The 25403-nt window shown below is 42.8% G+C and overlaps 1 protein-coding gene across 5 annotated transcripts in view; it reads right to left on the bottom strand.

Moving 5' to 3' along the window:
• LOC139444821 (FYVE, RhoGEF and PH domain-containing protein 1-like) overlaps positions 1–25403 on the bottom strand; it is a 72170-nt gene that overhangs the window by 5322 nt on the left and 41445 nt on the right. For all 5 annotated transcript variants that reach the window (XM_071225790.1, XM_071225789.1, XM_071225788.1 and 2 more), the window contains 15 exons: positions 25032–25145; positions 18894–19042; positions 15610–15766; positions 14522–14609; positions 14228–14278; positions 13355–13413; positions 13002–13151; positions 11992–12075; positions 11384–11466; positions 10120–10150; positions 9705–9797; positions 8950–9078; positions 7513–7677; positions 682–810; positions 229–383 (listed from right to left, as the gene is read on the bottom strand). In XM_071225790.1, the coding sequence (XP_071081891.1) occupies positions 229–383; positions 682–810; positions 7513–7677; positions 8950–9078; positions 9705–9797; positions 10120–10150; positions 11384–11466; positions 11992–12075; positions 13002–13151; positions 13355–13413; positions 14228–14278; positions 14522–14609; positions 15610–15766; positions 18894–19042; positions 25032–25145 (1637 nt within the window). The remainder of the gene's footprint in view (positions 1–228; positions 384–681; positions 811–7512; positions 7678–8949; positions 9079–9704; positions 9798–10119; positions 10151–11383; positions 11467–11991; positions 12076–13001; positions 13152–13354; positions 13414–14227; positions 14279–14521; positions 14610–15609; positions 15767–18893; positions 19043–25031; positions 25146–25403) is intronic.

Here is a 25403-nt window from a genome sequence, read left to right on the forward strand (position 1 = left end):
GACAGGGGAATTGCTTTCCTTCCCTGTAGATAGTGTCTACAGTGTACTGGGAGGTAATGCCATTACAGTGACTCGACTCTACAACATGTGATGTCGACATAGTCCTAACCACAGATGCCATGAAAGAGCCAGCCATAAGCCCAACATGATATGTCCTTTGCTGTGAACATGAAATGGGTACATGACACCTGACACCTGCTACAGGGAAAGTTGCACCATTACACTCACTTCCTCAAGTGTTTCTCATGGTCAGTTTGGAAGAAGTAGATTTTCTTATGCTTATGATGAACTTTGAAAGTGTTGGGCCTGTCCACGTTGTCTCCTGCCGACACAGGTTCCGCAATGTACCCTGGGAGAGGCATAGATGTCAGCGCCGAAACATCCTGCAATCAAGAAATGGTTACACAATGTGAATAGTGAATAGTAACAGTATCATACTTTTTGCGACAGGAGAAGGCAATAATTGATGGTCTCAGAAATAATTCCAACTGCAATATTCACAAATTAAAACAAAACAGCAAATATATGAGTTGAAATAAATTCATTTCGCGGCTTCAGTAAGACGTCAATAATATCTAAAGTTCTTCTCAGTGAAGTAATAAACTATTGTAAATATCTCTTACTTTAATATGTGCAAATTGCCTTCATTACTTGAAACAAACGATTGTGATAATTGTGTACCTGGTGTGCTCTGAATGCATACATGACGAAGTCGTCATGGACGGCAAACCACCTCCTGACCCAAGACTTCCCCTTGTCTGAACTCATGTACAGGTAGCCAGACAAGACGGCTGGGTCGCTGGCCTTCACCTGCAAAACAACAGAGAAAGGTGAAGGTTGGACAGAAACTAGAAACCAGCAGAGATCAATCAGGATGTTTAACCCCAGGTGTACAGGAAAGAGCTGCCATGTTCGATCATATATCTATCCTGAAACAAATTTGTATAAATTATCCCAGCGGCTGATTTTGTTAAGTCAGGGTAGAAAGAGTGAGGGAAAGGCCGATTGTATAGTTTCATAGTATCCTACATAGGAGCCATAAGTGTATCAACAAAATACTACAAATTTGTAACATATGTGACCTTATTAAATTCAATTATGGTGATTCATGTACAAATTCCAAATCTCTGCAAAAACATGATAACAGATGTGATTAAGAGATAAGGGAAACTATTTTCCTGATGACCTAGCGATGGTAATGAGTCTCACTATGAAACCAGAATTAATCACTTCCTGTTGTTAAGGATCTGTTTCCTGAGTGACATGTATAAAAGGACAGTTAGCCAAACAGCCAAGGCCAGGACGTAGTGGCAAGAGCTGGATCATTGTGGCACAGTGCAGGGAAGATCAGGGAAGAGCTGGATCATTGTGGCACAGGGCAGGGAAGACCTGCAAGAGTTGGATCATTGTGCTACAGGGCAGGGAAGACCAGGGAAGAGCTGCAAGAGTTGGATCATTGTGCTACAGGGCAGGGAAGACCAGGGCGTAGTGGCAAGAGCTGGATCATTGTGGCACAGGGCAGGGAAGACCAGGGAAGAGCTGGATCATTCTGGCACAGGGCAGGGAAGACCAGGGCGTATTGGAAAGAGCTGGATCATTGTGCTACAGGGCAGGGAAGACCAGGACGTAGTGGCAAGAGCTGAATCATTGTGGCACGGGGCAGGGAAGACCAGGACGTAGTGGCAAGAGCTGGATCATTGTGGCACAGGGCAGGGAAGACCAGGGCGTAGTGGCAAGAGCTGGATCATTGTGGCACAGGGCAGGGAAGACCAGGGAAGAGCTGGATCATTCTGGCACAGGGCAGGGAAGACCAGGGCGTAGCTGCAAGAGCTGGATCATTGTGGCACAGGGCAGGGAAGACCAGGGCGTAGCTGCAAGAGCTGAATCATTGGGCTACAGGGCAGGGAAGACCAGGGCGTAGCTGCAAGAGCTGGATCATTGTGGCACAGGGCAGGGAAGACCAGGGTGTAGCTGCAAGAGCTGGATCATTGTGGCACAGGGCAGGGAAGACCAGGGCGTAGCTGCAAGAGCTGGATCATTGTGCTACAGGGCAGGGAAGACCAGGACGTAGTGGCAAAAGCTGGATCATTGTGGCACTGGGCAGGGAAGATCTGGGAAGAGCTGGATCATTGTGGCACAGGGCAGGGAAGACCAGGGCATAGCTGCAAGAGCTGGATCATTGTGCTACAGGCAGGGAAGACCAGGGCGTAGTGGCAAGAGCTGGATCATTGTGGCACAGGGCAGGGAAGACCAGGGAAGAGCTGGATCATTCTGGCACAGGGCAGGGAAGACCAGGGCGTAGCTGCAAGAGCTGGATCATTGTGCTACAGGGCAGGGAAGACCAGGACGTAGTGGCAAGAGCTGGATCATTTTGGCAGAGGGCAGGGAAGACCAGGGTGTAGCTGCAAGAGCTGGATCATTGTGGCACAAGGCAGGGAAGACCAGGGCGTAGCTGCAAGAGCTGGATCATTGTGGCACAGGGCAGAGAAGACCAGGGCGTAGCTGCAAGAGCTGGATCATTGTGCTACAGGGCAGGGAAGACCAGGACGTAGTGGCAAAAGCTGGATCATTGTGGCACAGGGCAGGGAAGATCAGGGCGTAGTGGCAAAAGCTGGATCATTGTGGCACAGGGCAGGGAAGATCAGGGAAGAGCTGGATCATTGTGGCACAGGGCAGGGAAGACCAGGGCATAGCTGCAAGAGCTGGATCATTGTGGTACAGGGCAGGGAAGACCAGGGCGTAGCTGCAAGAGCTGGATCATTGTGCTACAGGGCAGGGAAGACCAGGGCATAGTTGCAAGAGCTGGATCATTGTGCTACAGGGCAGGGAAGACCAGGGCGTAGCGGCAAGAGCTGGATCATTGTGGCACAGGGCAGGGAAGACCAGGGCGTAGCTGCAAGAGCTGGATCATTGTGGCACAGGGCAGGGAAGACCACGGTGTAGCGGCAAGAGCTGGATCATTGTGGCACAGGGCAGGGTGCTTCAAAGTGCTTATACTGATCTATAACAGTCCTATTGTTTTGTATTGATTCATTATGTTGTAAGACGGTGTTACTAAGCAATATAGCTGTAGACTGTGGTTACTCAGAAGCTAGTTTGGTAAAACAGATTTACATGGGATTGACATTTATATTGCATTTTGGAAGACAAGGAGGGAGTGCGTGTGGGGCTGGTAAATATAGGCTTGCAATAGGGTAAAGTGATAAGGAAGGGGATGACACAGGTATGAGAGGGTTTACAGGGGGCACAGAGTGAGAGGTTTAAGTATGGGGAAAGAGGTTCCACCGGATCACCCTGGTCATTGTTGATATTACCTGCTTTGGAAATTTATCAACCTTCTGATACTGTAGTGTGATGTCATCAGAGGTTTATAAGTACAGTCAGGGGTACAGGGCTAGGGGTGGGGCCAAGTAGAGGGGGTATCATGGCTAGGGGTACAGAGGGGGTGACAGTGATAGGGGTAGGGCTAGGTAGTGTGGGAGGGGACGTGGCAAGGGTTGGGGCTAAGTACAGAGGGGGTGACAGGGCTAGGGGTGGGGCTAGGTAGTGTAGGAGAGGACATGGCAAGGGGTGGGACTAAGTAAAGTGAGGGTGACTGTGATACGGTCGGGGCTAGGTAGTGTGGGAGGGGACGTGGCAAGGGTTGGGGCTAAGTACAGAGGGGGTGAGAGTGATAGGTGGTGGGCTAGGTAGTGTGGGAGGGGACATGGCAAGGGTTGGGGCTAAGTACAGAGGGGGTGAGAGTGATAGGTGGTGGGCTAGGTAGTGTGGGAGGGACAGGGCTAGGGGTGGGGCTAGGTTGTGTGGGAGGGGACGTGGTAAGGGTTGGGGGTAAGTACAGTGGGGGTGACAGTGATAGGGGTAGGGCTAGGTAATGTGGGAGGGGACATGGCAAGGGGTGGGGGTAAGTACAGTGGGGGTGACAGTGATAGGGGTAGGGCTAGGTAGTGTGGGAGGGGACGTGGCAAGGGGTCTGGCTAAGTACAGTGGGGGTGACAGTGATAGGGGTAGGGCTAGGTAGTGTGGGAGGGGACGTGGCAAGGGGTCGGGCTAAGTACAGTGGGGGTGACAGTGATAGGGGTAGGGCTAGGTAGTGTGGGAGGGGACGTGGCAAGGGGTCGGGCTAAGTACAGTGGGGGTGACAGTGATAGGGGTAGGGCTAGGTAATGTGGGAGGGGACATGGCAAGGGATGGGGCTAAGCGTAGGATCTAGGTGTTGTGTAAACAGTACTGGAAAGTGTTCCATGTAGGCATGGGAACTAGAGCTCCCACTACTGGTGAAATAGTTTCTAGCAGGTTGTCCACCCTCGACATGTATGTAACAAAACACTCATAGTGGCTGTATCTAATCCACATATTCCTGTGAACAAAAACTCTGACAGTATACATTCATGTGTTTTCTCCACTTCTGTGACATGAGAAACAGAACTTCCCTTACATCAACACACGACCACAGACCTCAACACTTTGGCCACAACAAACTGACGTTTTGCGTGTCATCACCTAAAATAGTTTGTAAAGTCTAGAATAATATACCTCACTGTAAAAATAAATCAGAAAAAGACCCTCAAAATTATATTTCTTCAGCTGGCAGTCTGCTTTGGGAAACACTCTTTTCATACTTCAAAAACTTAAAATGTTTGAACCTATAAAAGATTAGTAAATACCTGTAGAACAAATAATGACTGTTGTGGCCTAGAGCTTACGGACATTTAGTCCTAGAAATAAAGTTATCTTATTTAAAAATATATATGAGATCCAAATGAAGCCCAGAACAATCCCTAATTTCTTAATCTAGACTTGCTAAATTATTCTAGACTTGAGCTGGACTCCTTTTTTAACTATTTTCTCAAGGGCCTGGGATACAGACGACCTGGAGCACTGCTGGATCCCGTTTATACACAGTGTGACTACACAGTGTTTCCCTGGCTACATGATATCTTGGAGGAAGTGACTGTATGCAGAACATGACTGAAATATTTAACATAAAACCCACTTAACTCAATTTACATCTGATAATAATCCAAATCCCAGGGAGAAATATAGTTGTCATGTGACATGTGTACAGGAATGGCCTTGTTCAACAGACGTCCACATGAATACCTTGTGGAACTACCTAAACTTATTTTTACGATCAAAAGGTTTGGATATTTTTTCTTGGCAGGTGTTAATAACAGATGGAATATTAACATTACAAATTATTTATATCAATTATAGATTTCCTCTAACCTTGCCTTGGCTAAGGGTATATTTGGACCTTCACATTAATTAGGCCTACAACAGTAACTTTCTCTTGATCATCACAAAACTACAAATACATGAACAAAATAGTAGGGGACATGTGATTAGCAAAGATCAGCTTATTGTGGCCCATGATATTGAGACCACTTTATTGTGAGCAATACATTTGTTACATGAAGGAAACCAACACAAAGCAGAGAAAAACAATGAAACAAAGTTTTATTGTAGAATCATCCGTTAAATGAATATTGTAAAACAAAGGTAACGAAAAAGAAGAAAAAAACAACAAGAAACAGATACTTGATCTTTGCAGAAAGACGATGATGAGCTGCTGCAGTACTCTGTATACTGTAGTTCCTCAATAAACACTCCTCACACTTATATATCTCAATAATAATAATAATAAAGTATAAATCTAATAAAGAGCTTCACACTATCATTATTATTTTATTGACAAACAGATTTATTGAAATTTGAATTTATGCATAATATTTTTATCCAAAAGCTCATTTCTACTCAAAATGAATACAGAAAAAAAGTGTCATTTAAAGATAAGTGTAGATCTCATATGAGTGTTGCTTCTAGGTTCAACAAGAGGCTGTGTGGTTATTAGAGGAAATACAGCATTTGACATACATTCCAGGACAACACTCAGAAGTATGAACCACTACTCACAATGCCTACATGCACGGCAATGTGTGACAATGTGTGACAATGTATGCCAGTGTAAATAAGTGTATGACAATCATCTCTGTATTTCAATGGATGTATCACAGTGAATGACTGTATGAATGTGTATGAAATTGATGATTTAGTTTAGTTTCATGTGCAGGCAAAAAGAATTACACATTTATATTTCTTTAATCTTCACACACAGTTTAATTGTTTAGCCTGGCATAAAGCAAGCAAGTTACTTCACTTCCATCAACACTCACAGAAAGCGCTTCTTCCCGAGTCAAGGGAATTAATTGACCATAAAAGTCCAATTTACTATCATTTCCGAACCATTTCCAAAGTCCAGAGTTGTATTTTGGCTGGACAAACAGGTCTATGCAGAGTCCAATGAATATTGTGTAATGAACTAGACATCCAGTTTGTAAACAACATGTATTTCAACCTGCAGATTTCGGTCAACTGCAGGATTTACAGAGGATGAGAACCGTCAACTGGGGATTAACAGACATTTTCCACAGATTTTCATGTTCTAATCATGGTGTTCAAGCGATTTGATGCACTTCGTGAGGTAAGACCCGTTTCATTGCAATATAGACCTTGATTATCGATCAGATCATCTTGACAGTGAGTCGCCATCTTTTTTAAAGATAATGATAGGATAGGGGGAATCTGATTGGTCAGTAGGAGGGACATAGATGGGACATAACTCGTATTAGCAGCTGATGGCACTATGATCGAACGATGAAATTACATCCTAGTTTGGCAAGGGTGGAAACTGGACTTCTATAGTCAGTTAACGCTCTTGCCTCGGGGAGATGCAGGATCTGCAACATCTGAAGACGTGTGATGTTAATACACGGGAGGCTTGTATTCATTTGCCTCAAACATCATAGAATTATTATAAAGATGTCTACTGAGGTGTTTTGTGTCAACCCTCCTACAAGCTGTCATGGGGATACCATCTAACACCTCTTGCCCACCAGTTCACCCACCCCCTCAATCACCCACATGAAATCACCGCCCCTCACGTGTATGGAGGACTAGGGGTCGTGATACAGCTGACGACCTGTAGAGAGTGGCAGGGTTGTAAACTGTAGCAGCAGAGGATGAACTTTGTGTTAGAGATCATGCACGTTGATACTGAGAGATAGGCTCCAAAATATCTCAGGTAGAATTAAGCACTGTAAGAATGGGGCTCCCAGTCGATGCAAGTATCGCACTCATAAACTTCATCAATACAAGATTATAAACTTCAGTCATCAATACAAGGAAAACATGTGATCGAGAAGAAACTGGGCTTGTACCTGAGACATTTACATATCAACATGATGAATAGAGATAGATGAACTACCCTTGGATTAGTACAATCCACATATAACATCAGTATCTTGATAAATCCTAACCATTCCTTTGGTTTTTTTATCTTAAGATCTCTGGTGCCATATTATATATTATCTAGGTTCTGAAACATGTGTGACAAGTGATATTGTTTTCACTTGAACATGAGTGGGTCCTTCTTGTGTTTATCAGCTCGCTACTTGATAGATGAAGTGACACCACAACAAATCACGTGACATTGTCTTGAAGAATGCTAACCTGTAGAACACCCCTTCTCCGCGGCGAACCCCTTTCGCTGTCGGGTGACGATGCATTGCCAGGCTTTGGGTGAACGATCACATCATAGCACTTGTCGCACACTCGCTCTATTTTGTTTTGCATGTATGCGAGGGGTGCCTTCCTGCAGCACTTGCCACATACAACCTACAAAACAGGAAACAACATTATTATGATCAGTATGACATTAAAGTTTGGACCTGTGAATAGAATAGGTAGAATAGGTCTTCAGCAACCCATGCTTGCTGTAAAAGGCGACTAACGGGATTGGGTGGTCAGGCTCTCTGACTTGGTTGATGCATGTCATCAATCCCAATTGCGTTAATCGATGCTCATGATATCAATCACTGGATTGACTGGTCCAGACTCGATTATTTACAGAATACTGTCATATAGCTGTAATATCACCACACCATCAATCAGGCCACACCATCAATCAGACCACACCATCAATCAGACCACACCATCAATCAGGACACACCAAACCATCAATCAGACCACACCATAAATCAGGCCACACCATCAATCAGACCACACCATCAATCAGACCACACCATCAATCAGGACACACCACACCATCAATCAGACCACACCATCAATCAGGCCACACCACACCATCAATCAGGCCACACCACACCATCAATCAGGACACACCACACCATCAATCAGGACACACCATCAATCAGGACACAACACACCATAAATCAGGCCACACCATCAATCAGGACACACCACACCATCAATCAGGACACACCATCAATCAGGCCACACCACACCATAAATCAGGCCACACCATCAATCAGACCACACCATCAATCAGGCCACACCACACCATCAATCAGGCCACACCATCAATCAGACCACACCATCAATCAGACCACACCATCAATCAGGCCACACCACACCATCAATCAGACCACACCATCAATCAGGCCACACCACACCATCAATCAGGCCACACCACACCATCAATCAGGCCACACCATCAATCAGGCCACACCACACCATCAATTAGGCCACACCACACCATCAATCAGGCCACACCACACCATCAATCAGGCCACACCATCAATCAGGCCACACCACACCATCAATCAGGCCACACCATCAATCAGGCCACACCACACCATCAATCAGGCCACACCACACCATCAATCAGTCCCTGACTCCGACTGAGCCTTCTCTGATCAGCTCCTATACCAAACTGGGGCCCTACACACAATCTCAAGGAAGAGGTATATTCATATGAATACAGAAATCAATATTACAAATGTTTTCCTCTTCCTTGTACAGATTTTTATAAAGAATGAAACGGTACAAACATGTGAACAGATAATATTTTCAATCATGATATTTCACAGTACTTCAGAAAAAACGTTCTGGTAGACACATCACTGAATCTAAACATTCCAGACTTACCCATCCGCAGGCTCGACAATGATGTCGCCGCCGGAAGGCCGAAAACCCTGCTTGGCATCTCATGCACATGGTGGCAGCATCGTCAGGGATCCAGCGTGGTGCTCGGCGCCCCAGGATACTGTCTGGAAGCTGGTCATAGATTCAACATGCAAGAGTAAAGGCAGAGAAGAAACACCCTATCACAGATTATCACCGATTATAGTGTGTGGGAATACCGTTATAATCTGCTTACATCAAAATTGCAGCAATACATAACAGAAATAGGATATCACTCATAAGCTAGGGACCAACCACTTTATATTCTGGTCGTTGGATTTTATTGAAAAAAATAAACTGTCCCTACAAAAAATTAATTATTTGTTGCTGCAAGGTGTTTTTCTTTTAAAAAGAATTTCACGCTCATTGTTTTAAATGAAAAAATATCTGGTTTTGTAGCTTTACCTGAAAAATATCTTATCTGGATACAAAATCCCAGTCCCCCCACCCCCAGAACATCAAATGATCGGTCCCCTTGTAGCCAACCCAGGCCCCCCACCCTCAGAATATCAAATGATCGGTCCCCTTGGTAGCCAACCCAGGTGATATGTACAGGAGACTGATAGATTCATTAACCACCTGCCTATATAGAAAGTAATCCGTCTGACATAGTAAATCTGTTAGTTCCTAAACAGCCCCATTTAGATAAGATATAAATCTGTTATTCAATCATTACAATAACATCTGATTTGAATTTACAACTATTAAACAAACATTACCATGGTTTCCTGAAATGATTCCAGAGTGTCGTCGGGCTTGCTGACTCGTAACTTCTTCTTATGGCAAAAATCATCAACAACTTTCTCAATTGCCTGCAACATAACACATTGTCTGAAAACAGCACCGATGAAGCACCAAAAATGTGTTACCAACAAAATTCAACTATTCACATCTGAACATTTCTAGAGTTCTACAAAGCCTATGTAATGGCATAAATTTGGTTAATTTACAAAAGAGGGCCTGAAGATTACACAGTGTTGATATGGATCATTTTCCTCTAATGACAGAGGTATTATTGTTGTTGTTGTTGTTATTATTATATATTATACAAAGCAAAACATATCTACTGTCCTTTTGAGACAGGAGTCAATGAAGGGAATGAGACAAAACAAAAGTCAATAAAGGGAAACTCACATCGTACCAGGTGGGCCCATCTCCAACAGTTCTGAAACAATACATATTGATAGGTAATATATGTCCATTCCTTGTTCCCTACAGATGACAGAGAGAAGATATGGTATGTTGCCTACAGATGACAGAGAGAAGACAGGGTATGTTGCCTACAGATGACAGAGAGATGCTAGGGTATGTTCCCTACAGATGACAGAGAGAAGATACGGTATGTTCCCTACAGATGACAGAGAGAAGATACGGTATGTTGCCTACAGATGACAGAGAGAAGACAGGGTATGTTCCCTACAGATGACAGAGAGATGATAGGTATGTTCCCTACAGATGACAGAGAGAAGATAGGGTATGTTCCCTACAGATGGCATAAAGGAGATATGGCATGTTGCCTACAGATGACATAAAGGAGATATGGCATGTTGCCTACAGATGACATAAAGGAGATGTGGCATGTTGCCTACAGATGACATAAAGGAGATGTGGTATGTTGCCTACAGATGACATAAAGGAGATGTGGCATGTTGCCTACAGATGACATAAAGGAGATGTGGCATGTTTCCTACAGATGACATAAAGGAGATGTGGTATGTTGCCTACAGATGACATAAAGGAGATGTTGCATGTTGCCTACAGATGACATAAAGGAGATGTGGTATGTTGCCTACAGATGACATAAAGGAGATGTGGCATGTTGCCTACAGATGACATAAAGGAGATGTGGCATGTTGCCTACAGATGACATAAAGGAGATGTGGCATGTTGTCTACAGATGACATAAAGGAGATGTGGCATGTTGCCTACAGATGACATAAAGGAGATGTGGCATGTCGCCTACAGATGACATAAAGGAGATGTGGCATGTCGCCTACAGATGACATAAAGGAGATGTGGCATGTCGCCTACAGATGACATAAAGGAGATGTGGCATGTTGCCTACAGATGACATAAAGGAGATGTGGCATGTTGCCTACAGATGACATAAAGGAGATGTGGCATGTTGCCTACAGATGACATAAAGGAGATGTGGCATGTTGCCTACAGATGACATAAAGGAGATGTGGCATGTTGCCTACAGATGACATAAAGGAGATGTGGCATGTTGCCTACAGATGACATAAAGGAGATGTGGCATGTTGCCTACAGATGACATAAAGGAGATGTGGCATGTTGCCTACAGATGACATAAAGGAGATGTGGCATGTTGCCTACAGATGACATAAAGGAGATATGGCATGTTGCCTACAGATGACATACAACTGTTCCTACTCACTCATGGTCCAGCAACTCGATAGTCTTCTGTCTGCTCATCACACAGAAGGTGTGGGCGATGCTGAGATTATCTCCATCCTTCACCTGCCAACACAATCATCAAACCTTTATGTCACCTGTATCCATGCAGACCTGTTCACACAATTATCACACCTGTAATGGTAATAGCGCAATGCCCCGCAGTAAGCAGCTTCTTAATTGAATCTTTTAAAACCCAAATGAAAGTGCTCATTTTGTGTCCTATGTATTTTTTAAATGTACAGCATGGCAGAGTCACAGACTCACCACATTACTGCTGGGAGGCCTGTTGACAGAGCATGAACCAGGTATACAGTCACTCACAAGATGATCTTCGTACATGTTACAGGCAAATTTACATCAACCATGAGACGAGGCAAAGTTCTTTACCCATGTTGTCACAACATGTAACATCATCATTTGGACCCCAAAAATAACTTTGTAAAGGAACTAATAATAACCGCATTGACTTCAACTTATTTGAGTAAAAAAAATATCCGGAAATTTGACATTGGCGGAACAGAGAATTCTGCAACCCTATACATACTAAATAATGCCATGCTGTTACAGGAAGAGACATGTGTAACTAACCTGCATCCCGTCCACATCGAGCTGTGCACGGACACGGAATGTACCCAGTAGTGGCTCACTGCATATCAACATCATGTCATTGAACTGAAACAGAGGCCATGTACGTCAGACACTGTACTCTCGGCACTCACACTTACTCAGGGCAAATCAAAGGCTATATGATCCATTCCTCCTTGCTTTTGATACATCAAAGTGTTAGGAAACAGAAATATGCTATCCCCCTTTCCTTTCAAAACTCACTGGGGTAACTATATGGCACAAAAGTTGAACTATTTGTGTCTTATATAAATTTCTCCATTTCTTAAAAATATTTATTTTCTTTAAACAAACTGTACCAGGCACCTGTGTACATTAACATGGATGGAAGTGTTTCCCTTGTAGCATGAATGTTGGGTTTGACTTTCACATGGTCATCCTCCTGACGCAAGGGAGCTTACTGACTAGAAAAGTCCAGTTTCCACAGTGGCCGAACTAGGCTGAAATTATGGAGTTACATTTTGGCTGGACTAACGAGTCTATGCATAGTACAATCAAAATCATGTAATGAAATCAAAATTCTGTTCATAAACAACATGGTGACTGCCGTAAAGATTTCTGTTCATTGCAGGATTTGCAACTGGGCATTTTCACATGTTTTCCAAATCTTTTTATGTTTTTAATGAAGACGCTCAAGTGATTTCATGTACTTTGCAGGGTAAGATCCATTTTATAACAAAAAAAGGTCTTGATTATTGATCAGATCATCTTGTCTGGGCATGGAATTTTACAGTCAATTAAATCCCTTGCCTCAGGGTTTTGGTACACAGTGTATTTCATCATGCAAATTAAGGAAGAATGGAACACACAGACTGATGTGACACATATGTACAATTAGTAAGGCGGGCAGCGATGTAAATCTAATTATTACTTGATTGTGACTTTAGGGCATAAAATCATTTTAATGTGTGAAAATAAAACAAGTGGCATCATAAATCAACAGTCACAATAATTCATATAAAAGTGTAAATTACCAAAAATATATATCTCAATTGTTTCTCTCCACTTCGAGCTGAGATCTTGGTGACAGATCCCTCTCTGATCAACTCGCGTGTCGGACTAATGAAGTCCACGTTGATTCCACGGAGTGACTGGTGGATCTCCAGCAACTTTCGGAACTTCTCCTACAACCAGATGGATGCCATGTTGTTAGGACTTCAACTGTTACTACACACAGCACTGTCTGTTATGAGAGACTGTTATGCTTACTGCTTCCTAAATACACATCACATGAGACAGTGTTGGATGAAATAGACTGATTTGAAATCACATACTGCTGATACAATGACAGCTACATTGAAAATTAAGGAGTTGATCATCAACTTACAATTTTCTTCATGGCTTCATTGGAATGTTTGGCAGCAGTTGTAACAAGATTGAGGGCAGCTGGAGAAAGAAATACAACACAAATATAGTTATCAGTACTGTCAGGCAACAACAGAGACCACCCCACATATTCAATGTGTATTAGGTGAGGTAAGGTCATATATAGTGACGTGTGTGTGTCTCTCTGCTCTATTTGTTAAGTAAACTCTTTCATCACATCACATGCCTTCGAGGCAGTGCAGAGGTTCCCTTTCTACAAACGTAAGGTGAGGTGAAACTGAGTTTAACATCACATTCGGGATTATTGCGACATGCATGCACTCGTGTGATTGTGTGTATGGCTGCTTGTACTAGTCTGGACTAATGCTGATGTTATAGTGTTAACCTACTGAGATACCATGCCGCAGTTTAACATGAATACCTCACTCAGACACAGTATACTGACCCCGAGCTGACCAGTCCTTGTATTAGCCCCTTAATGCCGAGCGCCAGGCAGGGTAACAACATGTACCATCTATTCACGTCTCTTGGTATGACATAGCTGGGGATTGAACCTCCAACTTTCCGCTCTACCACTAGACCACGGAGACGGTCTCCAGTGTGTATGAGGACAATCCTGGCCTATAGGTGCCTCACTCTGAGAGTGTGTGTTCAACTCTCGGATGGGGCTCAACCAAAAATAGTACCTGAATTTGTACTTTACCCAGAAAGTGTTATCCCAAACATAAAATTTGTTACATTTGACCACTTTCTAAAAGGCACTGTGTATTCACATCTACATATTATTATTTTGCAACGTGACCATTCTTTACATCTTCAATTTTAACTTTATTTAATACAAGAAGTTGTACACCAAGACATGACGGCATCTCACCTTGAGCATCATGGTGGTCGGGGGACTGCGATGGCAACTTCTTGATGTAGTCTGTAAATGCAGTGGTTCACTTCAGGGTACAAGGTACGACATTGTCATAGCTTCATTTAGTGTTTTAATCGCTAAAGAGAATTTACGTGCCAGACAATGTCATTTTCATATTTAATTAAAACAACTGCAAAACTATCAGTAAGTAATATTTATGTTTCTTTTCTTTATTGAAATTCAAGTGATACAACTGTGCTGAAAAATATCATCATTATCATCATCATCATCATCATCATCAAGGCCTACCTTTGAGCAGCATCTCGTACCGTGGAACTCTCTGTATAGGTTCCAGCATGTGGTGTTGTAAGGACAGGGACCCACACTCAGGCATTCGCTGAAATCACCATTACACAAAATAACACTCGGCACACTATCACCTGTGTGGTGGCTATGTTCAGGGGGAGTAACTCTGTATAGAATATGAGGCTGGTACGCTGAAGCAATACATAGTCTAGAGGAGAGGCATGTGGGCTTTACAGCTGCTTTCATAAATATTTCAGTCAACTGTTCTTGATGTCAGAGGAGCACATGTCAACCCATGCACGGATGATCACTGCTTGAGACCAACATCATGAGGATGATCTGGGCTTCAACCCCAACCAACCCTCACCAGCAACTAAGGGAAACAACTCCAGTGAGTGAGTAAGGATGCTATAACACTGCTTTTAGCAATGTTTCAGCAATATCATGACAGGGAAAACCAGAAATGGGCTTTGTACCCAAGTGGAGAATGGGACGAACCAACTGAACAAATGAAACTCAGAATTGAAGCACCATGTTACCTGGCCACCACTCAGTGAGAAGATCTGGGTAGAGAATTGGTCTTCAGCAACCCATGTTTGCCATAAGAGGCGACTAAGGGGATTGTGTAGTCAGGCTCGCTGACGTGGTTGATGCATGTCACCGTATCCCAATTGCGCAGATCAATGCTCATGATGTCAATCACTGGATTGTCTGGTCCAGAATCAATTATTAATTGCTGTCATGTAGCTTGAATACAGCTGAGTGCGGCATTAAACAACAAACAAACAAGCAAAGAACTCAGCTGCCGTGAGAGGGATCAGAGGGATGGTTGGAGTGGACATCTCATTGGATAGTACATAATGTATGTCGTGGTGTGTCAGCGTAATGTGGGATCATTGTAGTGAGGGTGTAAGTGAATATTGCTTAATGAAGTAACTTTACCACAAGAAGGGTTAATCTTATATTTATTTAAAGAAATAAAAGGATCTAAAAATGGATCGTGAAGTAGTTAAATGAGGTTCACCTGAGTTCTGTTGCTAGTCTGACCATCGATCACTAAACCACCTGTACAAACACATCTCCATCATTACCTGTATTTCCTGAATGAGGGTGGCAAACTTGACTGATTTCTCCTGCCAAGTGTTGATAAGATTCATGGCGTTGTCGAAGTTCTTCACGTAGTCTGTGTACAGCTTCAGGAACGGCGCATTCTTCTTCATCAGGTCCCCAATCTTCGGACTCTGGTCCCTGGGAGTCAACATAGATTATTCATCATCATCATCATCATCATCATCATCATCATCATCATCATCATCACAGCCATCATGTCATCAGTAGTTAATCCTCACTACTCACCATACTCTGTAACATAACTGACAGACAGTATATACAGACCCCATCATTGTGAAACCCATCAAACATTCTTGATGCATCAAACCAAGTCAGTTGGCATTAACCTCCTTGTTCAAACAGAATTATTCACATCAATGTCTAAACCAGCAGTAGGGGTTAAAGTTTAAACATGTGGCTTGACAGACCTAGTTTGAAGCAACATCTCTATTGTGCAAAACGACAGAAAAGAAACAAAAGAAATTATCCCAAATAGTTATTCCATCCATTTCAGCTGTTAAGAAGCATTGATCTGACCAGCCCCTAGCCCTCCACTGACAGTCGTCTGACCAGCCCCTAGCCCTCCACTGACAGTCGTCTGACCAGCCCCTAGCCCTCCACTGACAGTCGTCTGACCAGCCCCTAGCCCTCCACTGACAGTCGTCTGACCAGCCCCTAGCCCTCCACTGACAGTCGTCTGACCAGCCCCTAGCCCTCCACTGACAGTCGTCTGACCAGCCCCTAGCCCTCCACTGAAAGTCGTCTGACCAGGCCCCCCAGCCCTCCACTGACAGTCGTCTGACCAGCCCCTAGCCCTCCACTGACAGTCGTCTGACCAGCCCCTATCCCTCCACTGACAGTCGTCTGACCAGCCCCTAGACCTCCACTGACAGTCGTCTGACCAGCCCCTGGCCCTCCACTGACAGTCGTCTGACCAGCCCCTGGCCCTCCACTGACAGTCGTCTGACCAGCCCCTAGACCTCCACTGACAGTCGTCTGACCAGCCCCTAGACCTCCACTGACAGTCGTCTGACCAGCCCCTACCCCTCCACTGAAAGTCGTCTGACCAGCCCCCCAGCCCTCCACTGACAGTCGTCTGACCAGCCCCTAGCCCTCCACTGACAGTCGTCTGACCAGCCCCTAGCCCTCCACTGACAGTCGTCTGACCAGCCCCTAGCCCTCCACTGACAGTCGTCTGACCAGCCCCTAGCCCTCCACTGACAGTCGTCTGACCAGCCCCTAGCCCTCCACTGACTGTCGTCTGACCAGCCCCTAGACCTCCACTGACAGTCGTCTGACCAGCCCCTACCCCTCCACTGAAAGTCGTCTGACCAGCCCCCCAGCCCTCCACTGACAGTCGTCTGACCAGCCCCTAGCCCTCCACTGACAGTCGTCTGACCAGCCCCTAGCCCTCCACTAGGAACGTAGAGCTGAGGCAATCTAGACTTGCCCAATCATTCGAGCCTTGAGTTGGACTTTTTAATTTATTCTCTAAGGTCTTGGAGACAGACTAGCCCTCCCTATGTCAGCCCTAAACAGTCCCTACAGTCACCAGTGCCCTCACAGATCACTTGACCCATGTGTTAAAGACAGCAGTACTCCCTAAGGGCTCTTGTGACCATCTCAACAGAGTCTGCATTTGTCACTGAAGTCTCGTTACTATAGACAATCACATGGTGCTACTGGACACATCTTCAGTGATGAGAAACATTGAATGAAGATGAAAGGAAGCACAAAGCTTTGTTTGTACTTGCACCATACTACATGAAGCAGAAAGTGGTATTCAAGCTTCATTTAAATGAATGCAGAGTTTCAAAACTGTAAGGAATTTCAGACATATGAAAAATATTCAAGTCATGTTTAGCATCCACCAGAAACGTCAACAAGCTTATGTAGCTGATGATCTACAAATTAACTAGTTTTAAAGATCGATCGGCACAATATAAAAACATGCTCTTTGTTACAAGGTACTATTTTTGTAGTCAATTACACATTTTCAAATTTCTTAAAACAAGTTTATTGTTTCAAGAGGTTATCATTACGCCTAGACAATTGCATGGAGTGGCAATTGTTCGTATGACATACAAGAACTGAGGGATCTACAAAACTATACTGAGTATTTGCAGTTCTGAAATATAGAAATTAAAGATAACATTCCATTATACAATTTTGTGGGGAAGAATGACACATCCATCTCTCATTGTGAGTCTCGTCATACAACCTACTGGTGCTTTTGCAACAGCAAACCTTTCATTTGTCTGAGAAACACACACAGAATTTCATATCATTCTGATGATGGCCACCTGTAATAATCAATATTTGCATCCCTGGATAAATATTTGAAAAGTGAGTGTCAGTATTGTCTAAATGAATGCTACACCAAGTAGTCTGGCTCCATATGTGGGTCGAGACCATCACAGTAGAGGAGCCTGTACATGGGGTAGCAGCTGGCCTCTCACCACAAGGGAGTCTCATTCAGTATCATGATGATTGATAATATAGTCAAAGAAAAAATAAACAGCGATGAAGCAATTTTGTTCTGATCTTTACCATGTAATATTGTGATTATTTTGAAAATGTGGATCTACATCTTCTGATGTTTCAGAAGTTCAGAGATTTGTCCCACTTGTGAATAACAAGCTATAACATAATGTCACCAATGTCTTGCTAATTGTACCCTGACTGCAGAGATGCTCATGTTATCAACCACTGGTTTGTCTAATACAGATCACATAGAGGCTACTGTGACATTGCTGTAACACTGAAGGTGACAGAGCAACACCATGTTCTTATTGTGAAGAGGTGGTTGTTTGTTTGTTGTTCAACACTGCAGTTAGCAATATTCCAGCTATGTGACGGCGATCTGTAAATAAATAAAGTCTGGGCCAGACAATCTATTGATTTATGTCATGAGCATCGATCAACACAATTTGGATACGATGACATCAATCAACCAAGTCAGGGAACCTGACCACCCGATCCCGTTAGTCGCCTCTTACGCAAGCATTGTCGCCTTTTATGGCAAGCATGGGTTGCTGAAGACCTATTCTACCCTGGATCTTCACGGGTGGAAATCAAAAGGTACATGTCTGGTGTGAGATGTGTGGAGCCAGGCAGCTTGTGTGCCGCACATGTCTGGTGTGAGATGTGTGGAGCCAGGCAGCTTGTGTGCTGCACATGTCTGGTGTGAGATGTGTGGAGCCAGGCAGCTTGTGTGCTGCACATGTCTGGTGTGAGATGTGTGGAGCCAGGCAGCGGCACCTACCACTTGCTCATGCGGTCCTCCAACTGTGGAAGAAGAAAGTCGTGATGGAACTGGAAGATGCTTTCGATGTTTGAGAACATCTGTGTGATGGCCTCTGGCGGAAGCATGTTCTGCGTCCGGTTCTGCATCGTGATGCGAAAGTGGAACACCTGTGAACAGATGAGAGAGAAGGGTAGTCATGTGATAGATGGTGATACAGGGAGGTGCACTGACACAGTGAGAAGCCGATGCCAAATCTGGATATTGCTGCAGAGACAGGGGCAAGATTGGTACAGGCTGTATGGATGAGTGGATGACTGGACGGATGGATGTATCACTTACCGTATTATGACTAACACTTAGACTATGAAAACATTTCTTTAAAATTTTTTAATTTTTTTTCAAAAGTCATTTCCTCTTCTGCTGTTCAAGGAAACTAGACTTGGTTTAGTTTGATCTAGACTTGCCTAGGCTTTTAGCAAAAAAAATATATATATCAGTGTATGGAGGAGGCTAGCACAACAATATTAAGTACCCTACATTATTATTATTATTATTATTATTATTATTATAATTACATTTCACAGTCATGACACAGGACTGGCACTTATTGCAGGAGAAATGCTGAAAATGGCTGAAAAGCAGCCTTGATAAGATGCATTTTGGATTGAAAGAGTAAGTGAGAGAGTGAGTGAGTATTGTTTTAGCAATATTCCAGCAATATCAAGTCAGGGGACACCAGAAATAGGCTTCACACATGGTTGGGTTCCCGGAGTGACGAGCAAACGCTTAAACCACTAGGCTGCCCCACTGATTGACAAACAAACTTAATGCATGGAGTAACATCTATCACAAGAATCGCTGATGATAGGAAATGGGACAAATGGAAATATGAAATTAACAAAGTCATTGAAATATAGAATACGATTAACCTAGTTACATTCCAGACATGTTTCTATAACAATAAATGGATAATGAAAGAATATTCCATAGACCTTTTTAAACAATCTTGTAATTTACATGACTGTTTCAATATTTCTTGATCAAAAAGGCATTTGTTGTTCATGCTGTTTGTAAAATCAGCTCTGAAATACCACCTCTCAACTTCCCAAACAAGGAAACTGTTTGAATGGCAGACATATTTCCTACTGTGGGTTAAATGATGTTTCCCCAAACACTACTATTGATAAACACCAAATGGAGCCCCCAGTGAGGTGTGTACTAGTTCCCTAGAACTACCTACAGTTACTGCCTGGTAGGGCCAGCTTCCTGTCTTGCCCCGAGTTAATCTCTTCCTTCACCACATACACAGGCTTACCTCACTCCCACTCTCAGTTTAAACATCACAGTCTGTTGCCTACATGGCCTCCCTGTTGGTTAATGTCTTACTCCTACACAATACCAAATAGAAGAATACACTGGAAGAACGGAGAGGCATACTGTAATGATAGGATTTAATTCAGTTTCCAAGCAGATGTATTGATTACTTTTTAACATACATATGTAAAATACTTTTGTTCCTAAAATGTTCCGTCAGAATATTGAGTTTTAAGACTTGGGATTCAACATACCGAAGATATATTCATTGAATTTGTCCTTGAAATCTTTCATTCATTAAAACAGGATATTGATGAATATTAATAACTAAAACCATTCATGGCAAAAGTTCTATAATAGCAAATTTAATACCCAAAATTTTAACAAATTAATTTCCAAATAAACCCAATCGTCTACCAATCACCGCAAGATGCTAAAGTGGTTCTGACGTGACCCACAATGGGATGTTCTCAGAGCGGTAGCGAGAACTGAGATCTGATATTAGACTGTCTAATGACACAAGAGGTGCACTTCTGTTCCTGCCCTTGTCAAGGCTACATGAAATATCTGGCCCATCTTCGCGTCCCCACCTATGATGTCAGTGTTGACATCTCCTGTCTGCTACAACACTTGAGACAGATAAGCCAGATATGGACAATGTTGTTACCTCCATTCTGATAAGATTGTTCAAGCTGAGTCAGTATTTTCAATATGGCTCCTATCTCGCCTGGCATGCTGTCAGGTGGTTACATATAAACTTGCAGGCATTCATGGCTAGCAAGAGAGCAATAAAGATTAGGTTGGTATCTTAACTGGAAGGGAGATGTTGAACACTGGCTGAGATGAAATCAAACTAACACGACCCTATTAAAACTGCACATAATTCAACATATATATTTGTATATGCACCTATCACAGGTCAATAAAACGTTTGAGTCATACCTTCAATATGTGGGAGACTAAAGTGAGGGAGTGAGTGTAGTTTTACGCAGCTTTTAGCAGTATTCTAGCAATATCACAATGGGGGACAGGGGGACTATTAGTTGTGAAGAGAACACAATACATTGAACAGATAAATGTAAGGGAAATGAGTATAATACACAACTTTCCTTAGAACTGGTTTCCATGTAAAAAATATCTGTCTACGATGTACTCTACCATATATACAGCATATGCAATTTATAAATAATGAACACATTTCTGCAGCATAATTTATAAAGATTTGGACAAATGATATAGATTTTTCAAATTAATTTTTTTTTTTCATTTATGCCATTAATTTACGCAAACATTCAAAAATATTTATTTCTTTAACTTCATAAACCTTTGTTACGTTCCTAAATATTGGTCTTTTTCTAAACTTGATGAGAAAACCGACAACCTAACAGAGACATTGCATGTTGTGTATGTAAGTAGGAGCTTTATGATGCTTTATGCAGTTTACTCACTACTGAAGGAATCCTCATAGTAAACTCTTGTTTTTCTATATGCAGACCTACATTTACTTCAAACAAACTGTGCCAGAGCACTTCTTTGTAAAAACAATTCTCAAAATGTAAATATACTTAAGTCATCAACACAATTTGAGTATTCCCAAGTAACTGTTCTCTATCATTAGGAAACGAGCCGAACTTCCACCTGAGAGTGAGGTTAATCTGTCTAAGTAGGTGGCCTGGCCCAGGGCGAGAGGAGTCAATCTAGATTCCATCTGACCTGCCGATGGTATTCATACTATACACATCCTGGAATGGAGGCTGGTGAAACATCTCTGATTAGCTGCCTCACTTGGGGGCGGGGGGGGGGGGGCATGAAGGCGGGAGACTGACATGTAGTCCAGAAATAAAGTTATCTTATTTCAACATATATAATCTTCAACATAAAAAATAAAATTCGAACAGAGCCCAGAACAATCCTTAACTTCAGCCAAATCATTCTAGACTTGAGTTGTAATATTTTTCTCTTTTATTCTCTAGGGTCCAGGAGACAGACTGGAAGGGTAGGGACAGGCAATGCTGTGAGGGAAGGGGTTGAATGAGACTGAGACTGAGACTGAGACTGAGACTAATACCCTTAATATGTTACCATGTTTATAATCAGGAACCAACATGGCATAGCTTTTGTCCCTACTCTGTGATTGTTTATGGTGCTTTATGGTGCTATTATCAGGTACATCTACATGGAGTTTACAGTACCTCTACTGTTTCTAAAAGCAATGTCGTGCATTACGTGATCCATTCATTCAGGGATCCGGAAATTAGTCTGTGCGCCGGACTTGTACGATTGTGACTGCAAAATGTCTGATTTGACTGGTATTTTCGGTGTTACATGATCGTGCATGCATCAACCAAGTCAGCGATCCTGAGCACCCATCAGTCGCTTCTAACGACAAGTATAGTTGCCTATCAAGGCCAGCATTGGTTGCTGTAGACCTATTCTAAAGGGCCGATAGCACTTATGAAAGAGATACTTGAGTTACTGACTGTTTGGGAGTTGTGGGCTGCAGGGGCAGTTCCAGGATTTTGAAAAATGGTGTGTGTGCTACATCAGTGATGAAGTAAGAAACACACATGGGCGGCTGACTGCATTGTATCTGAAACAAAGGTGGGTGAGGCACCGTGAGCACCTGTTACACCTCCCCACCCCCATCCCAATACCCCTCCCTCGTCTGGATTTGTCAGTGATTTGAGCCACAGATCTCGACTATGCAGAAGGCATGTGTGGGGATGTAACCTGTTGGCTGTAGGTACATCCATTGGCATGAGTGTGTAATCTGTCGGGGAAAGTCCACTAATGTGAGGCTAAGCCTGCCACCATTTCGCTCAAGTATCTTGTGACTGTCTTCAGATTCCTTTGAGATTATGTCCACAACACCTTCATCGAGAAGTTCATCCACTTTCCGAAAATAACTGAACTCAATTTTCACATTTGTTTTTCTCTACATGGGTCTATCCTACACTGCCGACCACCTCTCTACACTCACGGCTCAGGGTTCATTCAGACACATGTCTCTTGTTTCACCCACAGAAAACAGGTTCAACTATATTTCAACTGTCTCAGATGTTTCACACTGTAGATGGTGCACACATTGTAGATGTTGTGTCTCGTAGATGATGTTGTATGTGCAGTGTCCAGTAGACCATGTTGCACACGTAGTAATTGTGTGTAGTAGACAATGTTGCACGTGTAGTAGACCATGTTGCACACATAGTAATTGTGTGTAATAGACAATGTTGCATGTGTAGTAGACAATGTTGCACATGTAGTAGATATGTATAGTAGACAATATTGCAATGTAGCAGTAGTAGACAATATTGCAAGTGTAGTAACTATGAGTAGTTGACACATTTTGCAATGAAGCAGCTATGTGTAGTAGACAATGTTGCACATGAAATGGATGTTTGTAGTAAACAATGTTGCACATGAAGTGGATGTTTCTAGTAGACAATGTTGCACATGAAGTGGATGTTTCTAGTAGACAATGTTGCACATATAGTAGACAATTTTACACACGTAGTAGATATGTGTTGTAAATTGCAATGTAGTAATAATAGACAATGTTGTACGTGAAGTAACTATGTGTAGTAGACACATTTTGCAATGTAGCAGCTATGTGTAGTAGACAATGTTGTAAATGAAGTGGAAATTTGTAGTAGACAATTTGTGCACATGAAGTGGATATTTGTAGTAGACAATGATGCACATGAAGTGGATATTCGTAGTAGGCAATGATGCACATGAGGTGGATGTTAAGTTGTAGACAATCGTGCACATGAAGTGGATGTTTGTAGTAGACAATCGTGCACATGAAGTGGATATTCGTAGTAGACAATGATGCACATGAAGTGGATTATAAGTTGTAGACAATCGTGCACATGAAGTGGATGTTTGTAGTAGACAATGTTGCACATGAAGTGGATGTTTGAAGTAGACAATGTTGCACATGAAGTGGATGTTTGTAGTAGACAATGATGCACATGAAGTGGATGTTTGTAGTACACAATGATGCACATGAAGTGGATGTTTGTAGTAGACAATCGTGTACATGAAGTGGATGTTTGTAGTAGAAAATGATGCACATGAAGTGGATGTTTGTGTAAGACAATCGTGCACATGAAGTGGATGTTAAGTTGTAGACAATCGTGCACATGAAGTGGATGTTTGTAGTATACAATGATGCACATGAAGTGGATGTTAAGTTGTAGACAATCGTGCACATGGAGTGGATGTTTGTAGTACACAATGATGCACATGAAGTGGATGTTTGTAGTACACAATGATGCACATGAAGTGGATGTTTGTAGTACACAATGATGCACATGAAGTGGATGTTTGTAGTACACAATGATGCACATGAAGTGGATGTTTGTAGTACACAATGATGCACATGAAGTGGATGTTTGTAGTACACAATGATGCACATGAAGTGGATGTTTGTAGTACACAATGATGCACATGAAGTGGATGTTTGTAGTACACAATGATGCACATGAAGTGGATGTTTGTAGTATACAATGATGCACATGAAGTGGATGTTTGTAGTACACAATGATGCACATGAAGTGGATGTTTGTTGGGACTGATCTCGAAGTCGTGAGGCTCAATTGTATTTGTAACCATAGTAACACTTAATCCAGGCACAGTGACAAGTTGTATCCATCCGAGATTAGCTGTACCAGGAAAATATCAATTAATGTCATTATTGATAAAACCTAAAGAAATACACGAATGTACCAAGTTTCACAATATACCAATCGATCTAGGTCATATTGCAATATGCATTGTTGAAGGTATGCATGACGGTGTACAGGTAACACCTTTCAGTCTTCGATGTTGCAAACTTACCTGATGCAGGAGATGCAGTCTCTCCACATAAACCCGCTCGGTCTTCAGCAGTTCGTCCGCTATCCGGTACAACTTGTCTCGTGGTGGCCCATCCTCAATCTCAGTTTGCTCCAACTGTGAACATGAAAATACCCTTCACCATCACACATACACACTATACAATCAGCACAGAAGACTATAAAGTCCTGTTCCTACCATTAGTTGTTCTACATACTCTGATCAGCTTCCTACTGTCACCAAGTGTTGAGACAATGCAGTGTTTTTTTCTGCTTTTCTCTCATCTATTGCCTTCATTCCTATAATTGGGCAACACCATACAATGCCATGTCATAACATCATATGCCAACATAGGTGACAGCAGGCGAGACAGGG

Source organism: Haliotis cracherodii, unplaced genomic scaffold (genome assembly GCF_022045235.1).
Source record: "Haliotis cracherodii isolate W230 unplaced genomic scaffold, xgHalCrac1.p SCAF_6, whole genome shotgun sequence".
Classification (NCBI taxonomy): Eukaryota; Metazoa; Mollusca; class Gastropoda; order Lepetellida; family Haliotidae; genus Haliotis; species Haliotis cracherodii.